At 47.3% G+C, this 18,451-nt stretch overlaps 1 protein-coding gene across 6 annotated transcripts in view; it reads left to right on the top strand.

Moving 5' to 3' along the window:
* Positions 1-18,451, top strand: part of PXN (paxillin) — a 53,196-nt gene that overhangs the window by 25,087 nt on the left and 9,658 nt on the right. For 3 of the 6 annotated variants that reach the window (XM_039726007.1, XM_039726003.1, XM_039726004.1), the window contains 8 exons: positions 7,104-7,330; positions 7,783-7,898; positions 9,784-9,923; positions 10,299-10,500; positions 10,930-11,065; positions 15,177-16,181; positions 16,972-17,238; positions 17,778-18,185. In XM_039726007.1, the coding sequence (XP_039581941.1) occupies positions 7,104-7,330; positions 7,783-7,898; positions 9,784-9,923; positions 10,299-10,500; positions 10,930-11,065; positions 15,177-16,181; positions 16,972-17,238; positions 17,778-18,185 (2,501 nt within the window). Of the gene's footprint in view, positions 1-3,175; positions 3,222-5,019; positions 5,249-7,103; positions 7,331-7,782; positions 7,899-9,783; positions 9,924-10,298; positions 10,501-10,929; positions 11,066-15,176; positions 16,182-16,971; positions 17,239-17,777; positions 18,186-18,451 lie in introns of those variants that run through there. The other 3 variants (XM_039726005.1, XM_039726006.1, XM_039726008.1) reach the window with 3 other exon arrangements.

The raw sequence follows: 18,451 nt of genomic DNA on the forward strand, positions 1-18,451 counted from the left end.
ATTTTACATGCTTTCTGTATATGTGAGCTGGAGAACTTGAGGATTTTAAGGGCATATAATTGCACTTTGAGTTTCTAAGGTCTCATTTTGAATGTAGTCTTTGTATTTTATTGCTTTTGTAGTCACTGATCTTTTTGCATTTAAAAGCATTGATTGGAATATAGTGCCTTAAGAACCTCTCAAAATGTTTTAGACAGTAAACCAAACTATTTTACATGCTTTCTGTATATGTGAGCTGGAGAACTTGAGGATTTTAAGGGCATATAATTGCACTTTGAGTTTCTAAGGTCTCATTTTGAATGTAGTCTTTGTATTTTATTGCTTTTGTAGTCACTGATCTTTTTGCATTTAAAAGCATTGATTGGAATATAGTGCCTTAAGAACCTGTTAATAAATGTCTTTTACCTGGAAGTCAATGCCTGCCTTTACCTGTTCATGATTTTCCTACTTCTGATAAGGTTCTTCCATTTTGCTGAGAAAAATCAAAATGGGAATTCCTGCCATCAGTGTTTGGGGCTCCCCACACCTCCTGCAGTCAGACTCCAGGGCAGTGAGAAGTCCTAGCAAGGCTCCAGCGAGTCTTCTTGATGCAGATCTTGTAGGGCACTGCAAATATTTCTTTTGAAAGGCTGTTTCATAGGATAAATATACCCAGGCTCCCCATTCCTCTGCAGTTACTCACAATGTAAAACTGTCATGCCAGGGATTGGGTTACTGCCTTGGGCTGTCTCCCTGTATGTGAGCTGGAGCTGCATTTACTCCTGGAGGTGGTGGGGAGAAGACTTACTTGAACCTAATGAGATTTTTAAGGTTTGCATTCAGGGGTTTTGCAAAGAGGTGTCTCAGATGAGGCTGCAAGCTCAAACTGCAGTTCTGGAGATGCAATTCCCTTCCCTTCATTCTCTTAGGGGACAGCAAAAATCCAGGATTTGAATTCAGCATCTTGCAGGTATTAAGAAAAAAGGGCTGGAGAATGGTGTGTGATTCTGCCAGTGAGAGGTCTGCAATTCATGTGAGTGAGACATGATTAGCATTTAAAGTCCATCTTCTCATTGAGAGCTGCCCTTAGGGGTATCTTCATTTTTATTTCTATTTGCCACTCCTCTAGGAATCTTCTGCTGCCGAAACCAGGAAAACTTGCAGCAGTTCTACTTACTTGGATAAATAGAGGCAGGGAGGGAAATAGGGGATGTGCAGATCAGCTGCAGCAGAGGAAATTCTGTAGTTTGTGCTCAGACATCTCATCCTGATTCCCCAGTGTGCTGTGTCTGGGCTGTCAGGGACATGTGGCACCAGAGATGCTGGGGGAGATGGGACTCTGTGGCTGAATGCATTTGCTCTGTGTGCAGGCTGGGGGAGGAATCCTGTCTCCAGTGCTACTCACTTTCCAGATGTCTCATGCAAGAAGCAGAGCTACAGGCAATGTGTGGTTTGATACATGTGCAGATGTGGCTTTCAGCTGTTGAAAATGAAAGGCTGATATCTGAGGCATTTGAAGTATCTTGCTTCAGTTATGCTTCCATTTCCTCCCCAGCAGTAGATGAGATGTGGAAGAAAATTGACCACCATCCTTTTGATCTACTCACTGTCTTGATAATGCTGTGATTTGCTGTGTCAGCATGGCTTAATAATCCTCAGTTATTGAGAGAGATGAACTGCATATGGAAATCCTTTCTCCAGAGGAAAGCAAATTTAGATTTCTCTAAATCGCCTCATTTTAAAAAAAAAGATAAATTTTAAACTGCTTATGAATAGTGGAAAATTATTTGCTTGAGGAAAAATTAGCATTGAAAAGCTGCTTGCTGTCAGTTGGCAAATGTGAATTTGTCGATTCCTTGTCATGTAGGTTTTTTCAGAATTAGTCCAAGATGTGTTCTGCTTCACTGTGCCACCTTAATCCAAGAGCATTTTTGAGATGCACAGGAAAGGGGAAGTGAACAAAGTATGCTTTGATATGCATGGGAAGATACATCTGTATATATATAAATATATATTTTTCTTTTTAGTAGCTCACTTTACCTATTTAAAGGCGCTGAGTCCAGCTCAGATTCCTAGAAAGGGATGCTGATGTGTGCATCAGTACAAAGGGGCCCCGGCGCTCCCGTTGCTGCTGCAGACTGCAGAGCAGTGCTGGGCTCGCTAGGCTGCTGCTGCTGCTCTGTGTCACACAGAGCTGGGCTGTGCAAGCTGAGGAATGTGCCCCTGGCTGCACAGCGGCCCTTGCTGCTGCAGGATGCTGCAGCTGCAGCCAGCGAGTGCCGACACGCCGCGGTGCCGGAGGAGCCCCTGGCATGCCTGAGCTGTGGGCTGGGAGGTAGCACAGCGCTGTGCAACGTGATCTTGTCAGTGCAGCTTGGGCTGGGCAATGGGGCTTTGCCCGGGGGTTTGTTCTGCTCTTCTGCCCTGCTGCTTTGGTGGTAGAAGGGCTGTTTTCTGAGTGCTTCAATGCACTGGACGTCAGCGTGAGAGTTCTTGTCCTGAGCTGCTGAAATGACCAGCAGAGCTTTGCTTTAGCTGGGACTTACCTTGAAGCAAAGCCGTTGGTATTAAAGGGCCATTTGTACATACCTAACTAATGTGCAGAGCGGTGTGGAGGATGTGTAGACCAGAATCCCAAGGACCTCTTAATTAATTATGATCTTTGGCAAAAGTGAGGAAAGGGAGAGAGAAGCAAACTAATGTCCCTGGACCTCCAGGTGTCTGAGAGTGCTTTATAGTGGTAAAGGTGTCAAATGTGGTATCATTCTTTAACTGTCCCTCCTCCACAGGAAAATCTTTGTAGAAAACCCACCTGGATGCAAAGAGCAATGTCCTCCCATACTGGGGAGGATGTGGTTTGAGTAGCCCTCAGGACTAAATGTGATTTCAATCGAGTGTGTAATTTTTGGGTTGCCCAGTGGAGAGGAGGAAGACTGTCCCTTCTGTTTCATGTTTTCACACAGCTTTGCCAGGTTACCTGAGCCTGTGGAGGACCAGCCGTGCTCATGCTGAGGTGCTCTGTGCTGCAGTGCACAGGGAGTTAGGGTTTTCTTGGCTGTGTAACAGCTCCAGAGTAGCCATGATAAGCAGGAGTGTCCAGGTTGGTGGTGTTCTAGCAGATGTCCCTTTTGCACCCTCCTGAGCAGCACCCTGTGAATGGAGTGGAAAATACAGATTTCTATATGCACAGTCCCTTACCGAGTCTTTGGAAATGGGAGTGATTCTGCTCCATGCACATTTCTGTGAGTTGACATTTTATCTGTGGGTTGTGTTAGTGGCTTCTTGTAGTCCTGAGAGTGGAGAGAGGGGTGATCCTGGGGAGGAGCAATGGTTTTAAGGTCCGTTATAACTTGATTTACTTTACTGCTACAAAATGGTTAAATCTGTTCTCTTGAGATAACCGAACGTATGGTGTTCATCCTTGGGAGGTTCAGCCTGCTGGAGCCGTGTCGGTGGTGTCCCAGGGAGCGTTTGGGGCAGCGGCGAGGCTGTGGTGCGGTCGGGGTGTGTGGAGTTTGCGGAGATCGGGGCGGGAGCCGTGCGGAGACGCGCGCCTCGGCGGGGCGGCGCAGCACACGTGGCACGGCCGGGAGTGCCCGTGCGCTGGAACCGGGACAGCGCCCGGCTCTGCGGGCTCAGCCGGTGAGGTGAAGGCGCTGCCAGGCTGGGCACTGCCGTGCATCTGGTCGCTCTGTCCCTGTCGGTGTGGTGCCCTCTGATGGATGGTGCCGGTGGGCTCTGGCCCTGGCGGTGGCCCGGTCAGCTGCTTCCTTCGGGCTGCGGGGACTGAGCGGCTGATTCGCACGTCCTGCAGCACTGTCCCTCAGGAGTCACCTTGGGCAGGAACACTTCATTACCCAGTAAATCGATCGAGACTTTAATATTTCTATTTAAGCATTTAATATTCCATTTAAGGAACGGTCACTGTAGTGAACTCAGTGCTGTGACAAGAGATGTAGCACTGCACAAGGCACAGCATCCCTGTCACAGTTCATCGGGTTACAGATGCTGGTCCCTTTTGCAAAAGAGAGAGTGATGCATCTTTTTCTATTAATAAATCTCCATTCTTTCTCCTTATCTCTTATCTCATATTGTCTTCTGGTAGTTGTACAAATCCTAAATGAATGCACGGTGCTTTGGGACCTTTTGGGATGAAGTGCTTAATGGAAAACAAACTGTTAATCCCTTTGGTTAATTTCTGGTTGGGTTTTGAATAACAGCCTCAAGTCACGCTCTGAAGTGTAGAACTCCTTGGGCTGACCTCCAGGGGAGCCGCCCGCAGCCCGTGCCTGTGCTGGGGACTCGCTTCCCTCCGGCAGGTGATGTCCGTGAGGTGGCACGGTGCCACTGCCCCTCACCCTGCCCTCGCCGGGCACGTTCTGCTGCTGCTCTGGGGCCCTTTAAACGGGCGCAGTTTCCCATTCCAGCAGAGTTTCAGGGAGCTGTGGTTGTTTGAGGGAGCTGACATTGGATCGGGGAACAGCAACGGGGAGGGACGGGGATGGGGAAGACCTTCCCTGTCATGGCTGTGAGCTTGGAGCGGCGGGGCGCAGGGAAGGGAGGACGGGATTGCGGGGCTTGGGGCGAGCAAGCACCGGGAGAAGTCCTTTGGCATCGGGAATCCGGTGTGTGAGCGCCTTTCCTGTGCCGCCGGCTTGGGGTGGTGCCTTCGTGCAGCTGCTTCGATATCTGTCGTAAAGTTGGAGTTTAGTTGGAGTAACCGAGTAATTCCTCTCCGGCCTTTTCTCCTCCCTCCTCTTTCCGTTCCTCGGCTTTGCCTTGTTTGCTCAAGTCAGGAAGGGGGAGGGCACGGGGGCGGTTAATCATTAATCTTAACTCCTTCACAACCATGGGCCTCAGTGCTCCTGGTATTTCCAGAGCTCCCTTCTTCCGCAGACCTGTACAAGTGACCCGGTGCGTGTAGCCGAGCTCAGTCTGTGTCAGCAGCAGAAGGCAGTGGGTGTCTGTCCCACGGACCATCAGCACAGACAGGAGCCCAGCAGGGCAGTGTCTGTGGCGAGATGGTTACAGATGGTCCTGCACTGAGAGGTGGAGGGTGGAAAAATGGTTTGCGTCCCCTCTGCAGGGCCGGAGGAGCCCAACACCCTCACGGGATTTTCACTTCCTGGTGGAGTTTGAATTGCCTTTGTCATTGGAGGGGAGAAGCAAAAACCACTCCTTCTCGGCAAACACTTCTCTGGGAGGTTGTGTGCGTGAAACCTCCAGTCATAGGACCTGCCCGACTGTAGGAATCGGCAGTTCCCTGGAGGTATGTGCCTTTCACTCTGGAATCTGCCAGCTGTTCTTTTGCTTGAAAAGAAGATTGAGTTCATTTTTCCCCAGCTGTGGAATACTTGCCTCCCTTCAGAGAATCCGCTTCTGGGATATTTTGGTCCCTTTAGGAAGATAGATGCTGTGACTTTAATGGTTCGGAGCATCTTTTTAAGTAAATGAAGGGTGTACAGAAATAATTTAACACAGCATTTAATTTGCTAATGGCTGTATTCTGCTCTCTGAGTGCAGGACTGCTTATTTTTTCTTTTGTGATGCTTTGGTTTTTGAAAAGAGTAAATATAAAAGCGGCACTTTCCTCATCTTGTAATGCAATAATAGTGTCCTCTTCTAATACATTTTCTTGAAGGCTTGCTAAGTGCATTGGCTGCTGTGGAGTGCTGTGCTCAGGAAGTGGCTCTGGGCTGGCAGGTGCTGCCCGGGAGCTGTGGGCAGCCATTAGTGTGAGCAGTTGCTCGGTTGCTATTCTGGTGCCACCAGCTCCTTGTGCCCTGGTGGGGGACACTGCAGGGTGGCCACACTCAGGCTGAGCCCCTGTGCCCCAAACCTGAGGGTCAAGTACCTGCTGTGTGCAGGAGAAGGGGTCTGCTGGGTCTCTCTGAGGACAGCTGGGTCTGCATGGGGGAAAGGAGATCCCGGGGGGTTCACAGAGTGTCCCCTCCTAAATCTGCTGAAGTGCATTTTTTTTTTCTGGCTGAATTCCACATGTCCAAAGGGACCTGCCAGGTGTGTCCTGATGCTGTTACACGGAGAGCTGATGTCTCCAGTGAGCTGACTCCTCTCTAACAGCCTTGCAGAGGTGTGCACTGGTGCTGCTGCCCCAGTGGAAAGCTGGGCACATGGCCAGGGAGGCTTTCTTTGGAAAGTGAGCGCAGCACAGACCTGCAGGCACTCACTGGAGTTCCTCCCCAGGAACTGCAGTGGGCTCTGCAGGGTGGGCACACGGGCTGGAAGGTCCAACAGGTCAGGATTTACCTTTGAGTCACCCCAGAGGAAAGCAGGGTTGGCAATGGGCAGAGGATACATATGCAGGGAGAAATCCAGAAGGCTGGGAATACCATTTTATGCCTAATGTAATAAATTAGGCATTTTGAGAAGTGCTCACTGTGTCCTGTGGGTCCTCTGCCTGGCATAAGTAACAGTGTTTCTAGCTGGTGGAGGTTTTCCTTCTCTTGAGGAATTTGTGAGCAGTCTCCACCCATATAGTTAAGAATTGTTTCCAGAAGAAATGGCGTTTACCTGGCAGCCTCTGGAAACTTGTTAACTGTTTGTATGATGTACCGAGAGGGATTTTTGTCAGGAGAACTGAAATACATCCTTTTGCTGCACTTGATGGACTGATCTGAACATTTCACGCTTCTTCCACTGCCTTGGACTCTGGAGAAGACACCTCCTGAGATCTTGTTTCCTGCAGAAAGCAGTGCCTGCGGCCACAGTAAATGACTCCGTGATGATGTGGGGCCTGTAATTAGTCTGTGTCAATATCCTGTTAGAGTACATCTCTGGACAGGCTTGCCTAGGTTGCACTTCTGCAGGGTGTAGTGAGACTACGGGTTCCCGTTGTTTGGTGTTTTTCCAGTTAAGGCAAAAATCTGAGACTGACACAGCTTTTCTGGCTGCTTTGCTACATCTTGGTGTTTTCCTTGTAGTTGTAGTTTGATTAACTCGTTCATTCCTGAGCAGCAGTAGTGTTTTCAGGGCATTTGGTAGATTACTCGAGATGAAAAGTCCTCCCAGAAAACTTCTGACTCAGATACATTAAATGAGAAGAAAGAGACAAAGCTCTAGTCCAGGCTTTTACCATTTTGTTGGGTTTTTTTGCTTTCCTGCAGACGCCTTACTGGCAGACCTGGAATCCACCACCTCACATATCTCCAAACGACCAGTCTTTCTCACGGAGGAAACTCCTTACTCCTACCCAACTGGAAACCACACGTACCAGGAGATTGCTGTGCCCCCCCCGGTGCCCCCGCCGCCTTCCAACGACGCCCTGAATGGCACTGTGATCGACCCCTTGGACCAGTGGCAGCCCAGCACACCCAGATACGGCCACCAGCAGGTGAGTGGGTGTGTGTGGGTGCTTGTTTTGTAAGTGTAGATCTCAGCAAAGTAAGGAGGAGGCAATAGCAAGAAATGAGGATGAATTTAGCTATGGAGCAGGGAAGTGGGGGGAGGTGGGAGTTTTTATTAGAACTGACTGGTTGGAGAAAAGAATTTGAAAGCCATCATCTTGTGTTGACAAAATGGTGGTGTGATGAGATTAGTGTTAGTCATCTGTCTTGGGCCTGTGGAAGGCAGACTGGGGGTTTCCAGCACAAAGCTGTGACTCATAGGCAGGTCTGAAGTAAGGGGGAAACTGTTCCTGGTGTAGCTCATCTGGTAGACACTGGCTTGACTAAAGAGCAGATATTTTTTTTTTTGTTCTGCCTTGTCAATGCATGGGTTTGCAATGCAGTAGTGTGCATATTATTTTTGTATTCTTTGTTTCCAATGCAAATCTTGTTTCCACAGCCTCAGTCCCAGTCTCCTATATACAGCTCTAGTGCCAAAAGCTCCAGTGCCTCCGTTCCTAGAGACGGGCTCAACTCTCCTACTCCCCGTGCCAGTGAAGAGGAACACGTCTACAGGTATCCTGTCCTTTTTAGAGATAAGCCTGACTCACAACGTGAGCTTGCTGAGGGTCAAGCTGTCTTCTATAAGTGGAAACAAACACTGCTCTCCGTGTGTGTTACATTGCTTTGTGTCAGTTTTGATTGCCTCTTTTGTAACATGCCACTGTAACTTTCATACTCACTTCAAACTTTGACCTGGCCCTTGGGCTTGCTCAGCTGCAGGAGGTTAAAGATCCATCAGACACAGCAGGATCTGGGTTGTGTTGTGAAGGATATGATCCAGACACAAGTGACAAATCCACCCCCCTGCTAAACAGCACAGAAGTTCTTCAGGAGGTGGATGGCCTTTGGGTTATTTTTCCCTGGGAACTCAGGACTTGTGGCCTGGAGCGTTGTGCAGGGCCTTCAGTTTTCAGGTAAATTCAAGCTTCTTAAAACTTCCATCTCACTAGGTGATTGATAGGTAACAAGTTCACACTTGCAAAGGCAGCTGCTCTCACTCTGAGAGGCTGGAGGAGTAGCCTGCACAGTAGGACAGACCTTTCTGCTGACATAGGGGTGAGTGATGCAGAGGCTGTCAGAAATTCATCCTAGGTGCCTTTCTACTCTTTGGAGACTGGTGTTTCTTTGGAGTCATTATCTAATCATGCCAGCTCTTTGCTGTGCAGGAAGTGGTTTCTAACCAGAACTAATTCTGGTTAGAGCTCAGCTCCTCTCTGGGCATCCTAGCCAGAGATGGTCCAATGGAGATGGTAATTGCAGTTTTTTCAAATGACTGCATGCAATTAGTATGAAATGAAGGTAATTAGAGCCATAAGTACTCTTGAACAAGGGTCTGGCATGCTTGGTTCTGGTGTGAATTGTAGCTGGTGTGTTGGTTCAGTGTGAAGTATGTTCTCCTCAGATTGCAGTTGTGGATCTTGTTTTTCAACCTGAAGAGAAGGATAATTCCCTTATGGAATTCATAATTGTCACTGGTGTTACAGATATCAGAGTCCTTAACCTGCTAGATACTAACTTTTGGAGCATAATATGGTCCTGTGCACAAGGCAGAAGCATTTTGGATTTGGAAAATAACTTTTTGATAAAATTAGAACCTGTAGAACATTAAAAGTTATTTCTTCATTTGTAAAACCAGGAGAAAAAAAAAGTTCCTGCCATTGACAATGGAGGGACTGTTAATACAGTGTAACTGCTGTAAAAATCACTGCATTGGTGTGAAGTTCTGCTTTGGAACAGTTTGCAATTCTGTGTGGTAAATTGATATCACCCATATAAGACTAGCAGTAATTACAGCAGTGCTTTACATATGCATGTGTATTTAACACATTAAAATAATACCAAGTTACTTTCTTATGAATTGATTAAAGTTCCCCAAATTAAAGGTGTGAGGACTTGGGGAGACCTTCACTGTTGCAAGAGGCTGTGACATATCATATCCTACTGCTTCTCAGTTTCTGCTGCTAACCTGAGGCTGGTGCTTTGCCTCTGTCTCCAGTCTGTGCTAGCCCTGCATTCCCTGCTCAGGGAGGAGGCTGTTGCTGCTTGGTGTGGTGTCAGCAGAAACAAGTCATTTTCCTTACGTGAGCTAATGGTTCTGCTGCTGTTCTGTGCATTTTGGATCTACAGACAGTTAACTCTTTCCTACAGGGCTGGGCATTCACGTATTCCTAAAATCAGAGGCCCTGTCCATCAATGCTGTTTTTGTAATTTACAAGAATAGCAGTGGCTGTATTTAGTCATGCCACAAAGCATGTGTCTTCTTTACCCCCAGAGCTAAAAGCACCAGCCTGAAAAGACCACAGCACATGTGTAACCTTCAGGAACCTAAGGAGTAGTTTCCCTCCATCCCTCTGCTATGTCTTGATGCAGAAGTTTCACATTTCCCTTTTATCTTCAGTTTCCCAAACAAGCAGAAGTCTGCAGAGCCATCTCCCACAATGACCAGCTCCTCTCTGGGCAGCAACCTCTCAGAACTGGACAGACTCCTTCTGGAACTGAATGCTGTTCAACATACTCCTGCCAGTGGCTTCACAGCAGGTAAGGAATAGGAAGACATTTGGTATGAGTGGATAATTTGATTCTCAGAATAGTAGCTTGCTTTTTCTTTCCAACATCCTTAGTGAGGGAGACCCCTCCAGCCCTTAATCATAGATTCATTTAGTGAGGGTGGGATCTCTTGAGGTCTGAGCTGCAGCACCCTGCTCAAAGCAAGGCCAACTTCAAAACTGCCTCTAACTAAAGTTTCCAAGTTAGTTTAGGTTGCTCAAATCCTTGCACTGTTAAGTTTTTAATATCCTTGAAGATGGACATGCCACAAGATTTCTGGACAATGTTATGACTTGCCTGTGATAAGCATATGTGTGTGTGTGGAATGGGGCTCTGAGTGGCTCTTTTCTGCCCCCCTTTCTTCAGATGAGGCTGGCAGAAGCCCATCACTGCCCAGCGTGGCTGGCCCTCACTATGTTGTCCCAGAGAACAGCAGCTCAGGGGCAGGGAAGGCTGCACCCCCGACAAAAGAAAAGCCAAAGCGAAATGGCGCACGTGGGATCGAAGACGTGCGTCCCAGCGTGGAGAGCCTGCTGGATGAGCTGGAGAGCTCCGTGCCAAGTCCAGTGTGAGTAATGTTTGGTGGGGTGGGATGGGCTCCTGGGGGAATGGTGACTGTAGGGGCAGCTGCTGTGGGAGTGATGGGTGGAAGATGGGCTTTGTCTGAAGGGTCAGAAGTCAGGTGGGTACTGGTGCTTTGCAGTCTGCTTCTGGATGGGAAGATTTCTGCATTAGTCATCCAAGCTCAGATTTACAGCTGACCACAAATACAAAATGAATGTTCAGGCATCATCTGTTTTTTAGTGGATGGGATGTGTTTGCACATGTGAGGCAGGGTCTGCATGTGTTGGGGAAGCTGGGCCAGGTTGGGCTGTGGTGATGAAACTCCTCATGCTCTGCTTGCTTGGGGGAACAGTGGGACTTCAGTCTAGGAGTGCCCTCCCATATTTAAACACACTCTTCTTAACATTTTATTTTAATTTTCCCCCCTGGCCAGGCCTGCAATCACTGTGAGCCAGGGTGAGGTGAGCAGCCCCCAGCGTGTCACTGCCAGTCAGCAGCAGACACGAATTTCTGCTTCTTCAGCTACACGAGAACTGGATGAGCTGATGGCATCTCTCTCTGACTTCAAGGTACCCTCTCATGACAGCTGAATGCTTCATCCTGTCCCTGTCCACCCCAGTCTCTCTTGCCTCTTAACCACATTTCCTGTCCTTGGTTGGTCTCCAGAAGGCCTCCTTTACCTCTCACATTTGCTCTGATAAACTTCCTGTGGTGTATTTGTGCTTTCTGAGTGGGGCTGTAGGTGTCCATGACTGCTATAAATTCTCATCACTGGCAGGATAAGGCAGTTCTGGGATCTGTTATTCCTTCAGTTCTGCAGTTTGTCTGTTTGCCAAAGATAATGAGCTTTGTTACTGCTCGGTACAGAGTGAATTATTCTGCTGTGCTACAACTTAATGAGAAGGAGAGAGGCATGGGACACCACTCTGCTTACTGACAGAGACCAGGCCCTTCTGTTCTGTTCATCCCACTCCAGTGGGATGTCTCCTCTCTGGAGTGTGTTTTCACCCTGATGTGCTTTCCCTGAGGAGAATGGATATCCAGGCATGTTGTGTGTGCACCGAAGCCTTTACATCAGGCAGAAGGAGATTCAAAGGTTTTATCTTAAAGAAAATCTCTTATTCACCTCAACATGGGATTAAAGTTTCAGCTTCTTGTGGGGGCAAAGGACGGCCAGTACGATTCAGTGTCAGCATATGTACTTGAATAACTTTTTCTTTATTCATGTGGGTGTGTTACCATTCCTGCACTAGATGATGAACTGTGGAGGATGTTTTTGTGAGATTTCATTTACCCATACCCACGGCAAAATGAAAAATACTTTCTCACTTTCTACTTTCAGCTGCTTTTCATATAGTTTTACTGAGCTATTAACTTGGATTTCTTCTGAGAGAGGTGGAGAAAGCAAATATACTGGATAATCTCTTTGTTAGGTTTGCCTTTTTTACATACCTATCTAATCCTAAATCAATTCCTAACTCTCTGTTTTATTCCTATATGGAAGAGTCTGCTGGATGCTTGAGATTTCTTGTCTGAACTCCATCCCCTCCTAGATGACATTAGGTAGATCAGCCAGAGCTGAGCAGTGTTTTGTGAGGAGAGGCACAGAACATGTAGTGACAGCTTTTGCTGTTTGCTGTTCTTTCTGTGTTTGCTGGGTCCCATGGAGGTCAGTACAATACCCAGAATTGTGGCAAGTGTGTGAGTTCAGAGCCTAGCACTGGGCACACGTGTTCTGAGGAGCTTCACATGCCTTGTGCTTGCTGGAATGGAATTCAGCCTGCCATTCCTGGCACATGCACCTAAATCAGTGAGAATCTGAGTTCCTCAATGTTTTCTCTAGACTTACTGTAGTGTGTGTTTAGTCATTTGCAAATATTGACACCTTAGTGTGGCCTTTTTTCTTTCTGAGGTCCTAGGGTGTAGTGCAGGATAGCCACAAGCTCTGTTCAGCCTGGTTGAACACTGCAGTGTTGTGAAGCTGGAGAGAGTTCCCACTTGTGCTTCTGGCATTCCACGCCCTGCTCCTTCCGTGTGCTGTGGGAGCTGAGCACTATGGCCCTGTGCCCCTGCAGCTTTATCAGGAAACTCACTGAGGGTGTGCCCAGCCTTTGCTCCAGGTGAGCTCTTGGCAGCTGACAATGACCTTGCCCAGCACAGGTTCCTTTGGTAAGATACAGGGAGTGGACATTTTAAAGTGTGGGCATTCAGTACTTTGCACTCTTGAGAAGCTCTAGAATCTCCACTAAAACCTGTGTGACAGAGATAAGCTGCTGTGACTAATGCCACCTGCCTTCCTGGCTTAGTTTTCAGTTGACTTCAGAGACCAAATTGAAATGCAGCAAGATATTAAGATTTGGGCTTTATTAAGCACAGCAATGTTATTTTTGTGAAGCATTGAGCTCATCTGTGCCTAAACATTCTTCCTGGAGCACAAGGAAAAGAACAATGAGCAAAGGAACGTGGCTTCTGTGATCAATTCCCTTTTCTTAATGATGTCATAGACTGTTTTTAAATTACTTTCCTTTTCTCCTGTTGTCCAGGTTGCTTCATTTTCCCTTCAGTCCTTTTTGTTTGGTTATACCTCTTCTGTTTGTGCCGGCTGGGGGTGTTAACTTGGCTGTAAAAAGGAAGACAAGGGGAGTCCTTGCAAAGGTGGAATATGAAGGCTGCTGTTTGAGTGTCAGACCTGTGTGTGAGTGCAGGATATAGGATAAAAACCCCAAATATGATCTGTAATTAATTGGAATTAATAGAAGTTGTAATAGATGAGGATAGGAGGAGTGGAGGGTACTGGTGCTTGATTTGCCTTGTACCCCCAAGTAAAAGGTGATGATACGTGACCCTTTTATTATATTTTGCTCACTCTAATTTGTTGCCCCTTCTTCTTGCTTACAGAATTCATTTGATTTTGGTTATCTGGTTAATTGGTCATCAGGCACTGAGATTACTTAATGCACTTGTTTTTTACCCTCTGCCATTTCTGTGTAATGTGATGCCTGCTTACTGCATAGCTGGATACTTGTAGTTAACTGTTCTGTTACTGTTGAGTGCTCACCCATTGCTCTTAGTTTGGAATTAGGATGGTTTCAGTGTGTTGTAAATACTGATGTTTGAGCAAAATGTTAGTCTTGCCTTGAAAGTGACAACTTCATTTTAGGAAGTCTGGAAACTAAATGTGAAGCACAGCATCAAACCAGGTTACTTTTACAGGTGTACCCAGCTGAGGCAAAATTCAGGGAGAGCAAATACTGGGATATTCCCTCATTTTAATATACTTGCTGGTCATTTTCCTTTCAGCTGTGACTGTGGTCACAGTAGCCTGGCTGTGCTACTCGAAGGGAAGAGCAATCAGTAATGAAATTTGGTCTCTTATTGCCCTTTCCTTTCTGAGAAGAGTCTCCTTGCAGCACTGCTGGTGTGACTTTGCAGGCGTGTGCACATGTGCCAGCTCCTGGCCCCTCAGCATGGCAGGAGCTCAGGTCAGCTGAAGGTTATTATTCTTCCATTTACTGACAGGTTGTGTTCTGGTTAGTTATATTGTTTTCTTCATGATAAGTATCTCAGGTAAGTGGGGACTGAGAGGTAGCATACTTGGGGCTTAGGAAGTTGTGTGCCCTTCCACCTCAGAGCATAAGCATCAGACTTCTTTAGGCTTCTCTGGAAAATGTGACAAAGAGTTAGAGGTCTTGATAGCTCTTTGATTTGGAAATCCTTTGTGGGTACGTTTTTAAAACTGAGAAGGCAGTCTTTATCTTAGGTTGACCTGCTGTGTGAGCTTGTCCAAGTTGCTGTTCTGAGTCTCTTTTTAAGAAAAAGGAGTAGTATTACTTTGTCTCCTAGAGTTTAGTCAGGAACCACTGGAAGTGGGGAAGGAAGGACCCATGATCTTTTGTTTTTAAAAGATCCTGTAAGTCAAGGAAAACCAAAACCTATGTATTAATTGCTCTTCTTAGGATGTTTTTTTGATCAAAATTAATACTGATTTTATTACAATGTCAATGTGGAATCTTTGGCCTAAGGGGGAGAGGCTATTCTGCCACCTAAGCAATGCTCACAAGGGCATGGAATGACTGACAGGCTTGTATAGATTCAGTGTGTGTCACTTCCAAGGTGAGATTAGTCGTGTGAATAGAACAAAGCCCATGTCATCTGCTCGTGCTGTGAATGCCCTGAAGCTTTGTTTTCACTGCCATGAACTCAGCCAACTGGAGCATTTTATTAAGTGTATCAAGAAGAAAATGTCATGCTTTGTTCTATTCATTGATTGAATTTTTTGCAGCTTTGGAATATAAAATTTACATGTCTGACTGTTGTAAGTTTTCGTGACCTTTATTCACAGTCAGACACTCCTGGGTTTGGAGCTGGCCTCCCAGCAGTGGCCATGCTGTGCCCCCATCACAGCTGCAGGTGAACACTGGGCTGTCACTGAGGAGAAGGGCCAGGAAAAGGATCCCAGTGGCTGTAGAACTCGTGAAGATCAGTACAATGTCATACTGGTTCTACTCTTTGGTGTCTCATTTTTCTTCCTTACTCTTGGAAGTAAGGATTTGGGTCAATGGCTTTTTGATTTGGAAGTAATGATTCTTATAATCCTTAATTGTGTGCCTTTTTTTTCCTTCTCCTTATCTCTGTCATTATCTTTTTCTCTGCTTATTCCTTCTATCTCTTATTTTTCAGACTAGTTCTACTGTGTCTCTGATTTCTGAATCTTCCCTAGAACCGGTTCCCAGTTCAGCAAATGCAAACTCCAGCAACACTCCTCACAGTTTAACAATGCTGTCCCATTCCAAACACCTTTCTGCAAGTCACACTGGGGACTCAACAGTGCCAGCATCTGTCCCCTCAGCAGACACCTGCATTGAGGAAGGCAGTGACACCACAGTTCTGCCTTTGTCAGGGCATCCTGCTGCCCCTCCACCTGTGCCCCCACCACGGAGCTCCTCTGGTTATGCTACTCGTGGGGAGCAAGTGGCCTCTGCAAGCTTAGTTCAGCTGAACAGAAAGCCTGACTGTTCCAGAAATACTTCCCAGGCTGTGCCAGCTTCTAGTGTGGAGCTTCTCTGTAGGTCTGCTAATGTGGAGGCACAGGGCTTAGGGTATGACGTGGCAAGAGAGGCTGAGAAGAAGGAGCAGAGAACTGACCCCAAAATCTCAAGTGTACCCATTTCAAAGAAGGGGCAGATACCCAAGGAGCTGCATCAGCAGGGAGCACTCAGGGACAACTCAGCTCTTTCCTCCCAGGGCAGAAGTGTGGAAACAGCTTTAGATGAGCTGTGGGCCCTGGAGCTGCCTGCACATGTGCCAGAGGTGCATGCAAAGAATGACAATGTTTTGGATTCTGTTAATGAACCTTCTGTTGTTGCCCTGGATCGGTGGGATGTCTTCCCAGACACTAAACACCAGTTGGGCTTTGTAGTGGAGCAAGGACAGGAGCTAAAAGCTGAAGTGCCACATGAAACCAAGGTCTACTGTCCTGATCTGGGCAAGAAGAGGCAGGGCAGAGACAGAACTCTTAGGAAGGCAGGTACTGCTAACATGAACAAGGCCAGAGGAGACCAGGAAAATGAGCAATTCAGAAGCTCTGCAGTCACTCCGGAATCTCCTGAAAACTTTGGGAAGGCTGAATGGGATCTGCCATGTGTCTCCAAACCACCCATTGAGAGGATTTCTGCATCAGGCCAGGCAGGCACTGAGTGAATGTAGGAGTAGGGCGAGTGCTAGCCAGGACTGTTCTGCCAGCACACTAACAGTGTGTGTGTGCAGTGAGCGTGCCCGGGCTCACCCCACTAACAGCACGAACTCTGACAGTGTCACTGACACTGCATGTCACTGCATGTCACAGGGCTTTATCTCGTGGTCTCTCCTGCATGTGGTTCAGCAGCACAGAACATGGCAGTTTTTAGGGACTCCCTTGTGAAGTGGACTTTTATTCCCTAATTGGGGTAAGGCTCGGTCCACAGAGACCTCCAAAAAGCTGAAAGGGCTGTTTGATGCTACTGACTGGGATGGCAGCTCCTCTGCTCTGCTTACCATTTTAGGTCTCATTACTGAAGCTGTCAGTGTTCCTTTCTGTGCTGGAAGTACACTTTGTGCACCAGACGTGTCTGACCAAGAGCCTTGTGCCTGTCAAGGGCAAACAGAGGCACAGCTCTGTGCCCTTGTGATGCTGAGGTTTCTGTAATGCTCAGTGGAGTGCTCATGCTTCACCTCCTATCTTGGCTTCCCACTGGTTAATCTTTCCCTTCCTTTTCTAGACAGTTATTTTTGGCTGCTGTGATTATCCTTACAGGGTTTTTCCTTGCACTGAGTCACTGTTCTGGGCTGTGCCAAGAGGAATTTTGGCATTGTGGAATAAATGCCATCACTCTTCCTGCTTACAATTGTCACTAATGTCTTTGAGTTTGTGCTGCTGCGTCTTGGGGCTTGCTCTGACTTTGCTCTTCTTATTGATACTATTGCCTTTGTCATTTAGATTAAATCTTTAATCAAGAGGACAAAAGAGACTGCGAATGTGCATCCAATGTCTCGGGACCTCTCTCCAAGGCGTAAACTAGGTCCTGCCCTGTTCCACAAGACTGAGTCCCAAGACCGCTTGATTGAGGAGCTTCAGGACAGACTGGGCATCGATAACCAGGAGCAGGAAGAATGGCAAAGCCAGGATGCCTGGCTGACAGAGGGGGTCATTGTCACTGCCAGGCCCCGGGGGGAAGAGCAGAGTGGTGAACAGCAAGTAGAGAAGGTAGAAAGCAGGGTCACACGCACTGGGAAACTCCAGCATGTCCCTCTGTCCAGATCACATTGTGTGGAGGTGCAGATTGAGTTTCTGAGAATCCTAAACAACACAAAATGAAGAAGTAACTATTCACCCTTGTCTGGCCTGAGAGGGAAAGCAGCACAGGGTCCTAGTTCTGGATGTTTAAGAACTGGAGTGGGATCTGAGGGAGCTGCTTATGGTATCTGTTGATGCAGTCTACTGCTATCACATCTCAATTGTCCATGTGAGGATTATTTTTAAAACCTCACTGGGACACCTGACACACAGGCGTGCTTTGTTTTGTCCAGTGCTGTACCTGTGCAGGGCTTTCTGGGGATGAATAAGATGGTGCTCTCCCTTAAGCTACAAAGAGCAGCACCTTCTGTAGCTCCCTTCTCCTTCTTGCTGCTTTTTCCTCTTAGATAAACATACTGGTAGCAGCCAGCCTTCCTATTAAAGGAAGTGCTTGTTGGTTCTTCTTTGGATTTTTTTTTCACCTTTCTTCTTCCTCCATGTCTTTCTAGGTGGTTTTTCCTCCAGAATCCCCACTCCTCTCCAGGAAGACAATCTCTGTTCCAGTCTCTTCCCAGCTCCAGCCTTCCAAAGAAGCTGCAAAGATAGTCCCTGTTAATGCTGCTCCTTCTCCTGCCTCTGACCCTGCACCTCTTCTCTCACTCCCACCTCAGCCTTCCCATGTGTCATCTACCCCAGCTCCTAGTCCAGTCTCTTCCTCTTCCTTCAGCTTGGCTCCCCAGCCTCTCTTCCAGTGGGAAGCTTCTGATAATGATTATCATGAGGTTTCTGTTGTGGGCACCCCTCCTAATGAAGATCCCAAACATTCCTGTTCTCCCCAGACCTGGACTCCTAGCACCAAGGCAGTTGTCTCTGTTGGCTGTCAGACTGAAGATGAAGCCTTCTTCCCAGAAATGCAGGCAGGCTTCTCTATTCTGATTTGGTTTTTTTAGCAGTGTTTTCTAATCCAACTACTGCTTGTAATTTGACAGCTCAATAGATACAGTGTTCAGGTAAAGGCTGGGATGAACTGCTGGATGAGGGAGGACTCATGGACAATATCTAATCCCAGCTGTAGCACTGCACAGTTCATGACTGTGCAACAACTTGCTGGGGTATGTGGGTCCTGTGTGTCCTGACAGTCACTTTGTGCATCAGGGACTCTCATTTTCCTTTGAGATTGAGA

Source organism: Passer montanus, unplaced genomic scaffold (assembly GCF_014805655.1).
Source record: "Passer montanus isolate IOZ18808 unplaced genomic scaffold, ASM1480565v1 scaffold57, whole genome shotgun sequence".
NCBI lineage: Eukaryota > Metazoa > Chordata > Aves > Passeriformes > Passeridae > Passer > Passer montanus.